This window comes from Ambystoma mexicanum, chromosome 5p (genome assembly GCF_040938575.1).
Source record: "Ambystoma mexicanum isolate Mex_15411 chromosome 5p, UKY_AmexF1_1, whole genome shotgun sequence".
Lineage (NCBI taxonomy): Eukaryota > Metazoa > Chordata > Amphibia > Caudata > Ambystomatidae > Ambystoma > Ambystoma mexicanum.
The window spans coordinates 72,529,585-72,548,522 of record NC_090930.1 but is presented as its reverse complement, the minus strand read 5'-3'; the positions used below and the strand labels follow the sequence as shown (position 1 = coordinate 72,548,522).

Below are 18,938 nucleotides of genomic sequence, written 5' to 3'. Positions count from 1 at the left end.
GTATTGCGCTCAGTTGCTAAGACATTTTCTAGATCTGGGGGCATCTGTGTCAAGGTTGGGGCTATTATGTTAAAGCTGCATCTGGAGTGCCACTAATCTAAAAAATTATCCCATGGTTGAGTAACCACAATACATGTTAGAGTAAATGCTTAAACGCAACATCCATAATTTTCATAATTGCCTAGTTACAACATTATAATGTATTTATCCATTTATAAAGCACACTAAACCCAAGGGCATCAAGGTGCTGTTAAATAAACCGGTCTCTCTAAAGCCAAGTCTTTAGAGAGGTCCATTATGATTACTCGGCACGCAAAGCCGGCGTGAGTACGTGCCATTGTTTGGCTGCAGTCGTCGGGGAAACTCGAGCCTGACGCTTTAGTCCGTTTAAATGTGGGTTGGACGAGACGGTTAGCCAAGGCCTCACTGGTGGGTCTTGAAAAATTGGCATTCCTAATTTTCTATGAGAGGTAGGAGAAGCCACATTGGAGAGACCTATGTTTGTGATTGGCAAGGTTTTGAATAGAATCCGTTCACGAATGGAGAGCCAGTGGGAATTTCTTCTTGCCAAGTTTTATATGATCGCGCTTGGGGAGTACTGCTCGAAGTGTTATTCTGTAGAACCTGCATTTTTTGGATGCTGTGCTTGGAAATGGATGGCTGCAAAGAGTGCATTACAATCCATCTTCGATCCGAAAATAGCTAATCGGAAAATAGCTTGTCAATTTTAAGGCGGCTGTTGGGGGAGGGGGGTGGGGATAAAAAAAGGTCTGGATGTGTTGATCAGTTTTGTAGTGTAGGCGGCAGAGGAGGCGATGGAATTCACTTGACGAGTGAGTGAACAAGAGAGTAGCATCTAAGTATCTGTGTTTTCACTGAGGAAGAGATTGGGATTGGAATTCCGTCAATATTGAATGTGGGACTATTGGGCATCAAGCTTCTTGATCCCTGCCGACAGACCTACCAGGAAGATCTCTGTCTTATTCATCATTAAGGCAGAGGTGTTGTGTTGCCATCTGGGCCTGGTTGAATGGTCATGTAAACAGCGTTTTAGAGTGGTGTCGTCTTCAAGGTAGTTGCCGGAAAGGGAGAAGTAACATTTGAGTATCAAAAGCGTAGTTGGTATAGGATATACCGGTAGTCTAGTAAGTCAAACAGAGGTTTCATGAAGATCTAGAGGGCCGGGGAAACGCATGAACCTTGTGGCACACCGCACGAGATGGATGCCGGGGTGGCACTGGCGTTTTCAACAAATACTCTGATGGCTCTTCTAGAAAGGTGGCAATCCGCAACGAGACCTCGGGTGAGATTGGCTGCAGAAGTTGGGTGATGACAAATGATCTTGTCGTCGTCCAGGTCGAATGCAGCTGAAAGATCAAGGAGTAGCAGTAGGGCAGGCTTGCCCTCGTCCCTGATCTCATCGAGCTGGTTCTTAAGTTCAAGCAGTGCTGATTAATTGCTGTAGCAGGATATGGTTAGCTTGCTATCCTGTCCAATAGTTTTAGTAGGAAAGGGGCTGTTTGATTGGCCGGTAGTTGTTTGGGACTGTAGAAGCTAGACTGGCTTTATTGATAAGTAGGAGTACCCATGGTTCTTTAATATTCCGATTAGTTTCTCTATTACCTCGCCAAGGAAAGTGTTATTCTTTGGTTACAATTCTGTATTTCAACACTATTCTGCCAACATATATTCCACAACATAGGTCCAAAATAGTAACCATGGCATACTAACCACGTGCCCTGATTTTGGGAGGGTGCTTCTGAAAGCCCCCTCCATGCTCCACCAGTTGACAACAGAAGTCTGCATCTACTCACAACACTTAAAATGGAGTAAAAAAAAAAAACCTCTGCTGCCACCCCTCTTATTTTTTTTTTAACATCTCATTTATTTCCTTGATGTCATGGAGAAATTACTTTTTATTTTTTGGTACATCATAGTTTCTTTTCATTGCGCAGAAGTAGAAGCGGAGCTGCAACGTGTCCCTACAGCTTGAAATTAAGTTTAAGCCAAAAGAACGAAGATTAGGCTTGCGTTACTTTGCATTTTTCATCCAGAATGGGCACTATAAAAGTACTGTTGGGAAGAACTTCCAGGTATGTCAGCGGGACAAAGTCTGCAGACTCTTGGATGGCCCAACACCCTCCCAAGGATACACGGAGGACTCGGTCAACGGCAAGTTCAAACTGCTGTTTATTACAAACAAACACAGGAAAAATCCATGCCCATCACTCTTCCTCGGCTCGCAGGCCGGTTTTAATGCGATATGTCGTCAGCATGTTTTTGTAACCTGGGCCCTTCTCCTGGAAACCTATCGGGCCACACGATTGGTTATTTAGTATTATACCACCTATAGTGGACACTATAGATGTTCTACTGGCCCTCGCATGTCAGGTGGCTGGCCTGGTCCATCCCCAAGTCACTATCTGCAACAGTGTTGCAGTGTGGTGGACTTACCATTTGGTTCTTGCCCGTTACTCCCCACCCCCTATGGTACTAAACTGTGGTTGACTAGAGCAGACGTCCCCAGCCCTGTGATCTGCCAAGATGATCAGCTCTGTGTACCTCTTAAAGGTAATGAGAATGACTGTCTGCATTGTAACTGTGTGTAACAACTTCGTCTGAGTGTTCTCATGCTCAGCGCAACACTTGTCTCATTGTGGCATATTTGTTGCAGTCTTAAGTCTGGTAGCCTCCCTTCCCCACCGCCGATCACTGACCTTTGTCTACTTCGGCCACGTCACGTGTTCAGAGACCACAAATTTGAGTTGTGCAGCTTTGAATTATGTGGTGTTTGTTCGTATTTTCTGCAGCTGATGCCTTTGTCGTCTAGGGATTGGAATGCCATCCGTATCTCTTGGCCTTGGCTGCGGGTTCTGTCTTGCTCTCTGTCCAGCCTGAATTCAGCTCAGCTCGTCTCTTGCTGAGAGGCCCGTGGATACCTTTCCTCAATCATTGTAATGCAGTTTCTACAGTGTTAATGCTATACTACATTCTCCATAGGTTAGTTGCACTTGGTTCTGTCAGGTCCCATAGGTGCTCTTGCAGTTCCATTGGGTTATTTGCATGTAAGCATCTGCAAGTTGTGCTCAGGATCTCTTGCCACTTCCGGTTTCTGCGTTGCTGCGTTTGGCAAGTGTCAAAAATAATAAAAGCAGTGACCGTATGCATGTCTGTCCTTTAACTATAGAACTGTGCACTCGTGTTGTTCATGTATTCGACTACGTGTTTGTGTCCCATGTGGATGGCACGTGCATGCCGTGGTGTCTCCGTCGGCAACATGGCTTCTTTGTGCTTCAATTGAGGTGTCTTTAATCCTGGCCCGTGGCTCTTCGTCCACGCTGGGGTAAATCCGTACCGCACCTGGTCTGTAGGGCTGACTGAGGGTGTATCTCTCGGCATACTTGTCAATCATAGGACCACTGGGGATCGGTCCGAAATAGAATGGGTGATTGCTGTGTTTCCTGGCCTTCTTCCTTGCCAGGAATTTCATGGGCTGGGAGAGAGGATGTAGGCTTCCCAACATTTGTAGTTATTAGGTTGGTGTATTATTCTGTATGTGTACCAACTAGAGCTGAGAAGATATGTGGTCAGTCAAGGACCTAAATTGCAGACTGGCCTCCACTCCCAGCTCCTCCACTAACTAAACTGTGTAATCTTGGGCAGACCATGTACCTGATCTGCCAGAATTGAGCCAATAGAAGTGACCGTGTATAGTACACACTTTTTGAGAAAGCATTAATCATAGTTCAACAGACTATAAATGTTGTTCCACTTACAATGCTGTGACAGTTCATAAGCACATCACAATGGTTGTCTCTTGTTAAATTCTTGTCCTGCAACTCCCTGTGATGTACTGGGGTATCATCAATTAATGTCTCTGCTTGTGGTCATTTTGTGTATTGTGCCTTAATGCAATTTCAATGCATATACAAAGCAGGGGGCCTTTGCTGGTGGTTTGCTGCACAGGACCTCAAACAGCAGAACTGGCAATGGTGCGCTGTACAACACCCATTTACCATACCCTTTACATTAGTGCTTGCATGCCACCCGAACGTGCCTTCCCCCCCCCCACTGTTTGCAGCTCTGGTTTCATCCGGTCTTTTATGCCACTCATTTACTCTTTCATTGCTTGATACTCCTGTGCCTGCTGCTCCATCTGTGTGTGGCGCTCGCACTCCTTTCCTGTGTGGCTCTCCCTCTTTCTTCAAGCATGCACAGGGCTGTAATGGTCCTGTTTAGCAGTCACTCATTTACTCTTTCATTGCTTGATACTCCTGTGCCTGCTGCTCCATCTGTGTGTGGCGCTCGCACTCCTTTCCTGTGTGGCTCTCCCTCTTTCTTCAAGCATGCACAGGGCTGTAATGGTCCTGTTTAGCAGTCACTCATTTACTCTTTCATTGCTTGATACTCCTGTGCCTGCTGCTCCATCTGTGTGTGGCGCTCGCACTCCTTTCCTGTGTGGCTCTCCCTCTTTCTTCAAGCATGCACAGGGCTGTAATGGTCCTGTTTAGCAGTCACTCATTTACTCTTTCATTGCTTGATACTCCTGTGCCTGCTGCTCCATCTGTGTGTGGCGCTCGCACTCCTTTCCTGTGTGGCTCTCCCTCTTTCTTCAAGCATGCACAGGGCTGTAATGGTCCTGTTTAGCAGTCACTCATTTACTCTTTCATTGCTTGATACTCCTGTGCCTGCTGCTCCATCTGTGTGTGGCGCTCGCACTCCTTTCCTGTGTGGCTCTCCCTCTTTCTTCAAGCATGCACAGGGCTGTAATGGTCCTGTTTAGCAGTCACTCATTTACTCTTTCATTGCTTGATACTCCTGTGCCTGCTGCTCCATCTGTGTGTGGCGCTCGCACTCCTTTCCTGTGTGGCTCTCCCTCTTTCTTCAAGCATGCACAGGGCTGTAATGGTCCTGTTTAGCAGTCACTCATTTACTCTTTCATTGCTTGATACTCCTGTGCCTGCTGCTCCATCTGTGTGTGGCGCTCGCACTCCTTTCCTGTGTGGCTCTCCCTCTTTCTTCAAGCATGCACAGGGCTGTAATGGTCCTGTTTAGCAGTCACTCATTTACTCTTTCATTGCTTGATACTCCTGTGCCTGCTGCTCCATCTGTATGTGGCGCTCGCGCTCCTTTCCTGTGTGGCTCTCCCTCTTTCTTCAAGCATGCACAGGGCTGTAATGGTCCTGTTTAGCAGTCACTCATTTACTCTTTCATTGCTTGATACTCCTGTGCCTGCTGCTCCATCTGTTCGTGGCGCTCGCACTCCTTTCCTGTGTGGCTCTCCCTCTTTCTTCAAGCATGCACAGGGCTGTAATGGTCCTGTTTAGCACCGTTGTCAATTATTTATATGTCCCAGTACCCCATTTGTCGAAGCTGGACATTCCGACTCCGCACAGAAATAGCCAGAACCGAAAGCGCTGAGTCGTGGGTGCTGCTCCCTTTAAGGCGTGCCCTGTTGGCTGCGGGCAGCAGGATGTGGGGACCTACGTGTTACAGGTTCGTCCTGCTCCCCACGATACCAGTGCTCATCCAGCTCCCTCACACTGCCTCAGGCATTCCAGGCACTCTTGCACACAGATAACACACAAGGTCAGAAGTGGGGAGAAAAAGCTCTTTAATGCTAACACACACTGGTGCTTGGTAGGGCTGCATTCGGTTCTGCCCCTCCCACGCCTGGCTCATCCTTATGTACAATGCAGAAGCTACATATTAGTCTCCACCCATTAACGCCACGTATGATAACACATTTCGCCGAACGGGGGAAAGAAAATAGGTTTCGTAACGGAGCAGACTGTCATTGCATGGCAGCCTCTAGCAGCCTTGGGACTTCAGCCAGCAGCGTCAGTACTGTGTAATTCTCAAGGGAGGGCTGTTCTCATGCCCATCTCCGAGGCCTGCCGGCATTCCACAGATCAGCTGTGCTCTGCGACATCACTTCCATCACTGTTAGTTCAGTCCTTATGTAGCCGATGAATCTCAAAGAAACCAAGAGGGCGTGCCGAATCAAAAATCTAACCTCTATCATGTAACATGGATATTGAGGTTTGCTTAAACACATTGTTATGCGAAGCACTGAAAATAATGCAGTGCTTTGGATGACGGTATATTTAGGCAAGCACTACTCTCAGTACATGGAGCTTTAGTGTGAGTGAACATTCCATTAGGGTGACCAGATTTAAAAAGTAAAAATCCGGGACATGGCAACTAACATAAAAGTAGGACTAACTCTTGAAAGTGGCTGTCAAGGCTCTACACTTCAGTGGCGTTTGGAAGAGAAGGGGGTTTAAGTGCATCACATATTCAAAGTTCACAGAAACACGGATTATAATTAATTCATCACAAACTAACTATCTTAAATTGTAAAATGAAGCATTTCTTGCGAGATTGTGCATTCCTGCCTGCCGGCTATAAAGACATACTACAAAAAACCGGGACCACTGCAGTTTCCAATGGAAACGTAATCTTGAGAAAGGGGAACAGTCCCGGAAAAACGGTATGTCTGGTCACCCTACGTTCCATGCGCAAACAGGTTGCTGTGTACCGCATGTCCTGTTTGTGGGACACAGGGTTTGCGAGGCTGTTTGGCAAAAGACCAGCGAAGGCCCCGTGATTGGCGTTTGCTTAACTTTACTGTCATCCAAAGCATTGCATTTCTTTGGTGCTTCATATGACCATATATTTAAGGAAACCTCTCATTGCGGGCTCGCAGGTCCCTGCGCCCAGCTGGCCGCAACCAACAGGGCGCACAAGGACCTGCACCCGATGTTCTGTGCCTAAACACAGCGTATTCTTTTTTTGTGTCCCCGCTCCTGATCCTCTGTTGCTCTCTTTCAGCTGGCGTTATCATCACGTGGGTCTCGTCGTGCAAGACCCCCGATGCAGCCGTTCATCCTGACTCGAGATGCCGTGCAGGCCAAGTAAGTGACTCCCCCACCTCTCTGCCAAGCGAGCGTAAAGCAGACTAGGCACTAGATGTATTGGTGCAGTAACTTACACCCATCGCCCTTCCTATGGATACTCCAGTTGGTGCTAGAATTACGCTTTTATAGCGGAGCGAGGCAAAGTAATGAAGTGTGGGCATCCGGCAAGCAGGCTGGATGCCACCTGAGCGACCTTCCCATGCTTGCCCCCTTCCATTAATCGGATCATTCTCTTATTTGTGCCAGATCAGCAGCTTCTTGCAGCACTGTGGTGTTACTCTTCTAATGCGTGTAGTATTCAGATGCAGGCGGGTGATTGGTTTTGTAGGGTGGTCATCCCCTACGGTTTACTGGCTTCCCCGACTGTCTGCTTTTAGTAGTGTGTTAAAGGATCAGCTTTAGAAACGGCTGGCTCTGTATGGCAATAAGAGACCTCTCTTGCTCGGAAGCTCAGTACACTCTGTAATCACTGTAATTCTCCCACCGGCAGGGTTTTTGGCGCGGGGTACCCCAGCCTGGCCACAATGACTGTGGACGAATGGTATGACCAGCACCGGCTGAGAGGAGCCCTGCCTGACCAGGGGATCCCCCGTCGAGCCGCAGGTAAGGTCAAGGCACCCGCCCACCAGATCTGGTGAAGCAGAGGAAGCAGGCCATTTTGAAGCTTTGTATCCACTGTTTTGTGAATGAATGCATCGCTGTCTGTCTTTATGGTAACCACACCTCCCCCTTACATGCTGGTCAATTATCTGTTCCATCACCTGAGACCATCTATTAAGAGTGATGAAAACCGGGCACAATTGATGTATACATGTGTTTTTAATGTAACTCCCCCATGTTTGATTAGTGAAGACGCCTATTACACTTGGAAATCAGGCAACAAGAAGAGTTGGACTATTTACAAGCAAACACGTTGGCGCTATTGGAGAGTAAACCGTCGCTTTTATTGATCGCAGCTACCACGCTACTCTTAGTGTCCTACTCGCTATAAATTCTAGGAGATGGAATCCTTTGCCAGGTAGACATGAAGTCTATTTTAATGGGCATGGCTTCTTGGGGACAGAAGCTAATGTAAGAACATTGACTCCCTGCATTTTGGTGTCTACGTATCTGTCCCTTGAATTTATGAATGACGTGAAGCGCGCGGATTAGAAATGGGTTTGTGCAGCTCCTTCACTAGTGATCACAAACAAAAGCAAGGGAGGAAAAGCGGTGAAATAACCTGATTATGAAGCCTCTATGGTATCTACAACCTCGTATGCGCATACGAATCCAACACTACAAAAAAATAGTATCCTGCGCATGAGTGCTCTTAACGTAAGCAGTACTTCCAACACACTAATGCTTCACACCAGAACTGGTTGAGAACCCGTAACATGTCGCTGGCAGCCTAGGATAAATGGTCAGAATTGATGGCAGCTAACCAATGAGGAGATGCGTCCAGCACACAAGCAGAGGAAAATGCTGGCTGAAGGGACTACATCGGAAGCAAGTTCTCTTGCTACGCATGGTTGAAGAGAGTCCTTCAATGTTGAAGGCATCAGCGAAATCATTAAAAAGTTGAAACCGTCCCTCAGCACCATTCCAGGATGGCTTGTCAAATGTGATCTTCCTAACGGATCATTGGTCCTGGTCCATCATTTTGCATAGTTTTTCAGCAATATTTTGTTTCATCTAGATTCCCGACACATGGCGACCATCTGTATTGATTCCTGTGTTTTTAAAAAGCGTGCTTGTATTAACCTGTAACATTGCAGATTGTAAGCCATGCTTGACTCTCTTGGTATAATATTTAGTAAGCTCCTGTTAAAAGAACTCACTAATTGGGCCACCACACTGCCAATAATACATCCTTTTCTAACTGCGTTACGACAAGGCCGTGGTGCAACTCCTAACGTCCTGCTAGGCCAGCTATTAATACATCGTGCCTATTGTCACTGTAATCTGCATTTGCCGATCTTAGTACTGCGTTTGGTGATGTGGACAGACCGTCTCTGGGGCAAAGGAAGTAGTTGGCAAATTCACACACACGCGCCCCCCCTCCCCCCCAACATTAATGGAGTATTGTGGGGCTGTTACAGAATATTCACTTAATACAAGATGGCAGATATGACGGAAACAGTGATACAGAATAGCAAGGATAATACATAGGCAGTAATACATGTTAATGACATGACAGTTGGTGTTCCATGGTTACAGAGGAACAGTGTAGGATACTGTACATTTTGGGGGTGGTCTAGTTAAATAGCTTTGTTTTTAGCACCTTTCTGAAAACTGTGTGGGATTCTTAGTTTCTTAAACTGAGTGGAAGCGCGTTCCAGGCTTTTGGGGCTAGTACTTCAAAGCTGGTACTTTTGGGTCCGTTGAATGCTGGTACTGAGAGTAGGTGAGAGTATTTGTCATGTCTTGGTCGGTAGGCCGGAGCCTGGTGTATTCTTTCTGCTAGGTATGCTGGGGCGGTCTGGGCGAGGCATTTGTGTGTGATCGTGAGAGCCTTGAATGTTATGCGTTTGAGAGCCTTGAATGTTATGCGTTCTTTGATGGGGAGCCAGTGGGCATCTTTTCTTGCCTGGGAAATGTGCTTTCTCCTGGGGATGCTGAGGGCGGCTCTCATGGCGCTGTTTTGTGCAATTTGCAATCTGTTAATGTTATTTGCTGAAGTGCCTAGGAGTAGGATGTTGAGTAATCAAGTTTTGCACCAATTGTGGCTCTAGCGATGTTAAGACAGTTGTTTGACAGGTGAGGTTTGACTGCGTTTATGATTTTTGTTGTAAGTGCAGCTGAAGATGAGATGGCACTGACTTGCCTGTCCATTGATGAGGTGGAGTCCAGATATACACCAAGGGTTTTCACTGCAGTAGGGGCTGTGATAACACTGTTCTCAATACTGAAGGAATTGTATTTGATGTCTAGTTTTTTTTAGGGATTCTTTTGGGCCTACCAGTAGAATTTCTGTTTTTTCTCCATTTAGACAGAGGCTATTGGCTGCCATCCAGCCCTGGATGCGTGCATATGCCTTCTGGAGGGTGTTGAGGTCCTGTTTGTAGTTCCCTGTAAGGGGGAGAAGAATTTGTGTGGTCGGCATAGTTAGTAAACGCTATGCTGAATTCTTCTAGGTCGCTGAACAGGGGAAGGGTGAAAAGATTGTAGAGCGTAGGGGGAGGTACATGATCCTTGTGGCACTCTGCACTCATTGGGGGAAAGGGAGGCCGAGGCCTGGTCGGAGAAGACCCTCCTAGCTCGGCCCTCCAGGAAGGAGGTGATCCAGGGAATAGCTTCTTGGGAGAAGTGAGCCGTGTCAGTGAGATGTTTACACAGGATCTTGTGGTCAACCAAATCAAAGGCCGCAGAGAGATCCAAGAGTAGGAGTGAGGATTTGCCTTTGTCCATGGCTTCAAGTAATTGGTTCTTGAGGTCCAGTAGGGCCGATTCTGTGCCGTGACGAGGGCGGAAGCCAGATTCTTTTGCCTAGGATGTTGTGTGTTTCCAGGTAAGATTGAATTTGTAAGTAGGCGGCTTTGGCCAGAATTTTCAGCAAGAATGGCACAGTGGTAATTGGGCGGTAGTTGTTAAAGGAGTCAGGGTTCAGGGTGGGTTTCTTTGAGAGTGGCCGAACCCAAGCTTCCTTAAGGGCGAGCGGGACGGTGATGTTGGCAAAGGAGGCATTAATGAAGCTAGTGACAAATGGGGCTAGGGCTGTTCCACATTCTTTGATTAGGTTGGCTGGGCATGGGTCCCCTTTACATAGCGATGGTTTGGTGCGCTTCATGATCAGTAGGACCTCCGGGATGGTAACTTCCCTGAATGCAAAGGGTGTGGGTTTGTTTGGGTCATGTGGGGAGTCTGCGACTAGCGTGGTGGCCGAGGGCTTAGGTGTGTGTGGATTGGCTTTGGACAGTTTGTCAAATTGAGTCTTAATTTTGTTCTGGAGTTTTTTTATTTTGTTTAACATCGCGTGTTGAATGTTGTTACACCAGGTTTCGTTTTTCTTGGTAGTTTGTGTGGAGGTTGGGGGGGGGGGGGAATAGTCAGCTCATTATAGATGGCAAATAACTCTTTGGACTGAAAGTTAGCCTTCTCAATTCTGGATTTGTAAGTGGCGGCTTTGGCTTTAGAGATGGCCTGCTTGTACTGTTTAGCTACTGTAAGGTAGGTCTCCTTTGTGGTAGAGGAAGGGTTTGTTTGCCATGCGGTTAGTGCTGCTCTTTTAATAGTTCGGGCATCCAGGAGTTCTGAACCAGGAGTTTGCATGAAGTATATGCTTGGCTTTTTTCTTTTCAAGTGGGGTTATAGCATCTAGTACCTCTTTGAGAGTGGTATTGTAAATCTCTACCAGCTCTGTGGGGTTGTTGGAAGTGGGATGGGCAAGTGATGATGTTTCAAGAAGAGGAAGCATTCTTTCAGCTGGGGTGCACCTTGGTGCTAAACAGACAAAAAAAATCCTGTGGGAGGAAGTAACAAAGAAAGCTTTAACCGCACTATACATGATTAGACGGTTTACAGGAGACTGCATTGCACATCAACCGTATGTGGAATGGAGACCTATTTATATCTAAATATGAATACTTTGAAGATTGAAGGGACGTGGTGGTGCCTTTTTATTGGGACTGCCAAATGTGTCCCCGTTTAACATATTCCTGTGGCACTACGACTGTCGTTGGAGGCATTGGCCCAACTAAGACGAAACCTCGTGCTTATTAAAGTGTTCACAGCCTCTAAAGACACTGAGATCAGCGCCGATGAACTTGTTCTTTGTGACCATGTCTGTGCTTTCAAAAAGAAGTCGATTGGTCACCAGATTGTACTTTGGCACCAATATTGATTAAGTTAATTGAAAAACCAAGTTTAAATATGGGATTGGAGGATGAGCACTGCATATGATCATCTGTTTGAAAAACTGCCAATGCACAAACAAGAAAAACCATGTTCCATCCATCCCCAACCTACGCAGATTCTTCATGCAATTGCGTTCGCTTTGGGTGCAAGAGCAAAGATTCCTCGAGCTGATAGGCTATGCAGATCCTGTAATGATAAGGCGCAGCTGGAACGCACGTGGCGTTTACTAACTGGCTGCCCCACTTTATATGCCGTTTATGACCGTTTTGGTCCAGTTTTGCCATTATTTAAACACTCAGATGCTTTTTGGAATCTGATGTTCTTGGCGCATAACAAATCCTTGACTATTGTTTTTATTGAAACCTATTTCGACTACGTTGTGAATAATACTAGTAACTTTAGAGTAACTGTACTATTATAAATATATTTGTTTTATAATGTGAGATCTTGTTAATGAATTGTTGACTGTGTATTTGTATATGATTAATGGGTGAAAAGTCGATTTGACTAAAACAGACATAACAAAAAAAACTAAGTGCTCATTCTTTGCACAAATAACAAACCTACGCAGCTCCCTCGATCCTAGTAAATATTTTGAATATGTGGTACATATTTAATTCTGCCCATGCATTCATTTTAAATATCCAACTATTAGGAAATCCTGTTCGCATACGCCTCGGGTTCACTGTTTCTGTTCAGAGATGCAAATATGGACCCGTTGCACGTCATCTGCTTTAATTCCTATGAAATGCAGATACCAGTGGTCTGCCGACCCCTGAGCCAATCGGTTCCTGCTGGCTGCGGCGAATGAGGCCCGCCGAATGGATCGCACCTAAACGTACTGCGCCGTGGAAGCAAAGACCTTCATTTTTGCTAGTTAGATTTCTATTTTTAGCAAGCCATTTGCCTTGATCTAAAGTATAAGTTTGAACTGGGTGGCGAACTAGAAGGAGGACTCTGGCAAGCACCCTTTGCTTTTGTTTTAGAAGGTAGGGCACTTCCCTCATTGTGATGGGCATTTTTCTTATTTTTTAATAAATAAAATCTGTACCATGATAGTCCAAAAATGGAGTCCTGAGTCCAAACTCCTAGTTCCTAACTGGCCCTACCACTATAGAAAATCTAACTAAAAGGAAAGGAGGCTTGCAAAAGGGCCTGGGAATGGGTTTCTGCCTGGTCAGATTTGTCTGAGACTTTATCATTCTGAGTTCCTTTGAAATGTATTTTAAAATTTTCCTGTCTTAATATAGCGTTTCAGTTCAAATTAGAAATGTCTTCTGGATCGGTTTCTCCTCCCCTTTTAGCAAAAAGACGAATTCGTATTATGTGCTTTTACATCTTTGTACTACTGGGTTAAATCACTCCAGGATTACATTACACACACTTCTCTGTATCCTACCTTTGTGGCACTGAGACTCCCTGCGGCTCTTTGTTGTGGTTATTGGTTCTTAGTCCAATTAATCTCGTATTTGTCTGCTCTCCCAGCCCTGGTAACAAGCATACGTATCCCTTTCACTCTTGTTCCCAGGACATTTGCCCATTTCAATTCTTTTAGATTCTTGATATTGTGGGCGGCTTCCCCAACCTTGATCTACAGTGTTAGTATCTCTTACTTTCTGTTTTACTTGGATCGCATGCCCGTTCCACACTTTCAGACTTCCGTACTTATGATGGCTTCTTAAGCCGTGATATGCAGTATTCGTATCTCTCACTCTGTTTTATCTGGGTCTTGTGCCGGTTTTGTTTTCCCAGCCCCTCGTACACTGAACGGTTTCGGCAGTCTGTGACCCCAAGGTTTACAGTCCTCCTGTTGGGAGCGTTTTCTTCTTCCCCTTTCGTGCTCGTCTCATCGATACCGGCACTCACTTTGTGCAGCTCGGGATTTTGCTTTCCTTTCTCCCGGACGCGGCGTCGGTTGCTGGGTGCCAGTCCCACCACTATACTTTAGTGATCACGCCACCAGGAAAGACTGTTTGCTTCCCGTCTCCCTTCCGCGCCTGACTGGAGCCTCTTGCTTGGCCAGCGCACCCTCCAGCTAGCAGGACCTGTGTCCGCTATGCCACTCCTGGCTTTGTGTAGCTCTGTCACTCCAGGACATGACAACAGAAGCCCGGATATACATGATTTATTCTTTTACAAAAATGTCATCCAAAAATTACAATTTCGACATTTCCGTAAAGGAAAAAATCATGCATATTGCCACTGCCCGACATCCCCCCCCCCCTCTCTTAACCCTTAATACTCTCATAATTCCCCCCCGGCACCTTACCTGTGCTCCTGGGCTCCTCCTTTCACCCCGCGACGTGAGATCCACCTCCCCAATGGGGAGTCAAAACTTCTGCTGCAGGGACTATTTTTTTATTTTTATTTTCTTTTTTTACTTTGTCTCCTTTAGTTTATGGATGCAGGGGACACCCCTGCCACACCAGAATTAGCGTGATGTGGAATAAGGGCAGTGGGGGACATGCCTGTAACCCCTGCTCCCATTATTCATCATTTTCTCTTCATTTGTTCGTGCCAAGGTCTGCATTTTGTGCCGTTCGTTTCTCCAATGTTTTCTGTGGATTCCGAGAGGCTCGCATCTGCCTATCGATCCTCCTCCCTCTGTCGAAGTCGCACACATTCACAGGTAAAGTCCTCGCAATCAAAAATTTCCTCTTTCCTTGATAACTGCGTTCCGTCAGCATTACCTGAAGCCAACAGGGTGGAAGGAGGATCACTGGTAGTTGTAGTCAAAACATAAGAACAAACAGGTTTTTCAAGTCCCATGTAGGCGGTGTGAGGAAGGCATGGTATCAAGCAGTAGGCACAGACTCAATGGATGCAAGTTTTGAAAATCTTTTAAAGTTTTAGTTGGGCTGTGTGGGGTACATTTATCAGCACAGCAGAACTCCCCTACATCGCCAAACTGCATTTTCAGCAGTTACCAGCAGAATGGCTGCCAGGGTTTTCCTTGTGTGCACCAAAGAAAAGAATTAAAAGGCAGCGCTGCTATGCTGCCAGCTCAAAACTTCCCACTGAAAAAGAATATGTTCTGCATTTAAAATGACTGCGCACTGATGCCCTTTTCATCTTTTCTTACCCAGTTTGGTTCCAGTAAGACACATTCATGTACACCCATACACAGGGTGTACACCAGCAAACGGGGCATTCCTCAGAATGGCATGTCAGTCAAAATCTGTGAAAGGGCAGAGAACTTTACTCCAGGCCATACTGTAAATGCTCTACTTTTTGCAACAAAATAACCCTGACCAAACCCTTCACAAGAAGCGCTCTCTCTCTGCTTATGTCAGTTTCAATGGACCCTTGCCTTGGACAGATTGTGTATTAGAAATTGACTAGGGCCATTGAAATGCTCAGAATACAGATGCGAGAAAGGGACATTCAAGAATTATTCACCCACGTGTAAAATGGTGCTTTTGTCAAACAAGAACATTTCTTTTTAAAAGTGAAATGTTAAATTAAGGCTTTGTGCTTGCATAGAAATGTGATTGGGGGGGGGGGTTGCTATAAACATATACCTGATATTTATTTCTAAAAGACTTGCTTTTTGGTTAAGGGGAAGAAAAATAAATAAAATTACTGTGAGGGCCTTGCCTTTCCTGGGAACAGGATCATCTTCCCCCAAATGGACCAGCCCTCTGGAAACTATGAATGGGCAAAGGGGGAGCATCTTGCACCCTCGTCTGGCGAAACCAGCACTGCTCCAGCATGAAACAATGGACTGCCGGGACACAGAGGTGTGAATTCCTGGTGACACCTCCCCTCAACTCAACTTGAAGGGCTGACATTTGACTGTGGCCTGGAAAGGAATGCCCATATATGAAACACAAAGCCAGCCCAGTTGATTTACAGTTTGTCATTTATTTCAGTAACAACAAGACATATGTGAAATTATGACCATTTAAATGTCATGTTTGTGCCATTAAAATAAGACTTTGGGGTTTTTCTGGCATGTTGGGGACGCAAACCCCAGGAAAATGTGAATTTTGGGGAAAACATACATGGTACAACTTTGAAAATTAATGAGAACATGACCAGTGATATGTATAGATATATGAAATTGTAGGTGAACTATTTTCCATGGAAATGGCGAATGTTTACCAGAATTACTAAACGGCATTGTACCGTCTTGGGATTTGGATCAGCATGGGTCTTGGAAGATGTGTAGTCTGTCCATATAAGTTTCCCTATGATGACATTTGTAAATATGAGTGTTTTTCTCCCATAACTGATTTTGGTCAAAGTAACTTTGAATGAACAAAGCACATTGTAAAAACGTCGCCTCCTTCAGTCCAATCTGCTTCCAGGGAGGTGGCGACATAAATAGGCTGACCTATCCGATGTTAAGAGGTGTTTCTAGCTTGAGCCGGCCCCATAGTAAAATCCTCTGATGTCATGCTCCTACATAAAGGGGAGGCATGGGGAGCTCTGGATTCTCTTCTGACTTTTCCAGCTCCTGCGCATCCAGAGGCCCGGACATTCCAGATTCACCCTGCAAGATTCCAGATTCCACTGCCAGGCCAGAGCTAGCTGACCCTATTCAGGTTGAACATCTGATCCAGAATTAAAACCCTAAAAAAAAGAAATCCCAATAATTCAGGGAGTAAGGGGGAAAAGCTGTGGTACCCTTTTTGGGAGTATCCTGTGACCAGACCAGCTTTTGCCCCGCTACCTGCTTGTCCAGCTGGTCTACCACGCTGTCCAGTGACCAGACTAGGCCCAGCCGTCCCCTTCTAGGCGAGCCTGCCGCTGTGTGCAATGACCAGACCTTGCCTCGCTGTCCAAGCTACCCCATTCAAGTGCTTGTTGTGAGTATTTACCTTCCTCAGCAACCACAAACTGAATCCATTGCTTTGTTACCTTCTATTGGGTCCAATCCCATAGACCTACCAGAACTGCCCTACCAAAAATCCTTAAACTGTCAGAATCCTCTGTGTACCTTGTTTTTAGGAAAATCTGTAGTGATCTACATGTGTTAGCACCATTCTTTCCAACTCATTTTAGTCCTTGTGTAAGTCTTTAGTACTATTTTTGAATAAATAAGTTCCCCCTTAAAGAGGCACACGGAGTGAGGGGGTTGAGACTGCAGCTTATCCTTTTCCATGGGCGGTGTTCCTCTTTTCTAGCCACTAAAATCTAGTCTCAGTAAAATCTCCTTTTCAAACAGATTTTCCCTGTGCAACTGATTCCCGTTTAAAAACAGTTTCCTTTCGCGTTAAGAATCTTATTTTGCCATCCCTCCAGAGTTACCCTTTCATTTCCATATGATACCTGTGATTTGCCTTTGTGCCTTAGCATCAAAACCAGATTCCGATTTTGTCTGTTTAACCCATTTTTCAAGCTGTTTTGTCATTTTAAACCCGTGAAAATAAGCAAATGCAATTTCTCCACATGTGATTTGGCTGAACTGTTTTTCCTTCCTAAGTCGATTTTCTGAACTGTATGCTCCTTGTTAGTACATTGCCTTGTAGTTTGCTAGTGTTCTTACATCTGATACTGCTATACTCGTCCTACCTCATTCATTCAACCGCATGTGTAAAACAAGTATTTAGTAATTCTGAGTGCTATTTTGCTCAATTTCAAAGGTTTCAATCCAATTTCACCTACCATTCAGAGGGGGAAGGTTGGATTTGTATTCTGTTTGTTGCCTGGTATCCCTGACTCCTTGCTACTCCTTTCTACCCACACAGAATTCGGTTAACAGGTTTGAGGGAGCGTTGCAGGGGGAAATGCTAACTGTGGTGCTATCAGAAAACACCTCCCAAAAATAATCTTGCCTATATTGACTTGTGTATTCTGTATCAGATGTTAAAACGTCAAACTTAGTGTGTTCTATCATTTTACAGGGTAATTATCACCATACTGGTGATTGCTGCCCTATATTAAATTTGTGTGATTTTCATTGAAGTTTAAAAATAAACAAATATTGTATTACACACCAGCCTGGTTCATGGTCCATTGTGACGCAGGATGTTTGTAAAGGTGGGTGTGAGATGGGTTGGGTGCCTTTTCAAATTGAATTCAAAATAAATAAAAGTATTTTGATTGCGGGCTGCATCCTGGCCCAGTATCGAGTCCTGGAATGGAGTGTACAGTGCCTTTGAAATCCTTAACAGTTGGTAGAATTCCTAACTGGCCCTAACTCTAAAATGGGAGTAGTCTCGACCATTAAATAAATGCGTCCACGTCAGCCTAGTTAACATAAAAAGGCCTATACTAAGAAAACCTAATCTTACACTCCTTCTTAAAATTACAAATGTGTTAAGGGAATACAAAAGAAAAATAGTGTCTTAAAAAGAAATGTCAGAATGGCTTCAGCATTAACTTCCTTCCCCAGGTTCAACTCCACGGGGCGTAGTCTCTCTTAATCCACAAAAGATAAGTGGATGGCACAATTTGATAGTCTTGCACCATTTGGCTTAGTGGCACAGTTCAACAGTTCAATCTTAGTCTTCCATCTGCTGGTAGTTCAACCGCTTCCCTAAGACTTCGCCCGCCTTGCCACCAGTATTCAGTTCACATTTACTTTCTCAGTTTCTCACAGTTCTGCACAGGCTTCCCTTTGTCGGACACAAGACTGTCTCTCCTTCGTGGGGGGTTCCCTTCCCCATGTTTTATCTAAAGTATCTTTTTCATTGTCAAAGGCTTTCGAAACTGCAAGGAATTCACATTACCTTCTGCATGACCACTTCGACCTCTCTTGAAACGATCCTTCAATTCACAATCTTCTCTCGCAGCACCAATGCCTCTTGGTACTTGTAGTTCTTATTCTCTTTAACTTGCCTTCTTGGCATTTTCCAAAGTTCTTATATTTTGCCCTCTTGGTGTATTCACAGTTCATATATTTCACTTTCCTCTTATTCATCTATCTTTCTTTATCGCAGATACTTTCTTTCCTTTGATCTTTGCTGTTACATTTTTCCAAACTCATAACATTTCAGAGACTTTCGAATGTGCGACTTCACCTTGCATGACTACTGTTACTTTGTATCCTTTCCTTTTATCAATTGTCCTCTTTGCGTTTTATCGTCACACGCGCAACCTTCAAATTAGTCACTTTCCCTTTAACATCAACCATACTTTTGTTCCTTTTATAACTCAACGTTCGCGTTAATGGGATTTCTTTTCCCTGCAGCTCATGGCTGTTACCAACGCCTCCTTTGCCTCCTCCCCCAACTC

General features: G+C 45.2%; 1 protein-coding gene across 1 annotated transcript in view; it reads left to right on the top strand.

Moving 5' to 3' along the window:
- The window catches only part of IGBP1 (immunoglobulin binding protein 1), a 123,306-nt gene that overhangs the window by 44,893 nt on the left and 59,475 nt on the right, over positions 1–18,938 (top strand). The window contains exons 4-5 of the mRNA XM_069612478.1: positions 6,835–6,917; positions 7,411–7,523. Of these exons, the coding sequence (XP_069468579.1) occupies positions 6,835–6,917; positions 7,411–7,523 (196 nt within the window). The remainder of the gene's footprint in view (positions 1–6,834; positions 6,918–7,410; positions 7,524–18,938) is intronic.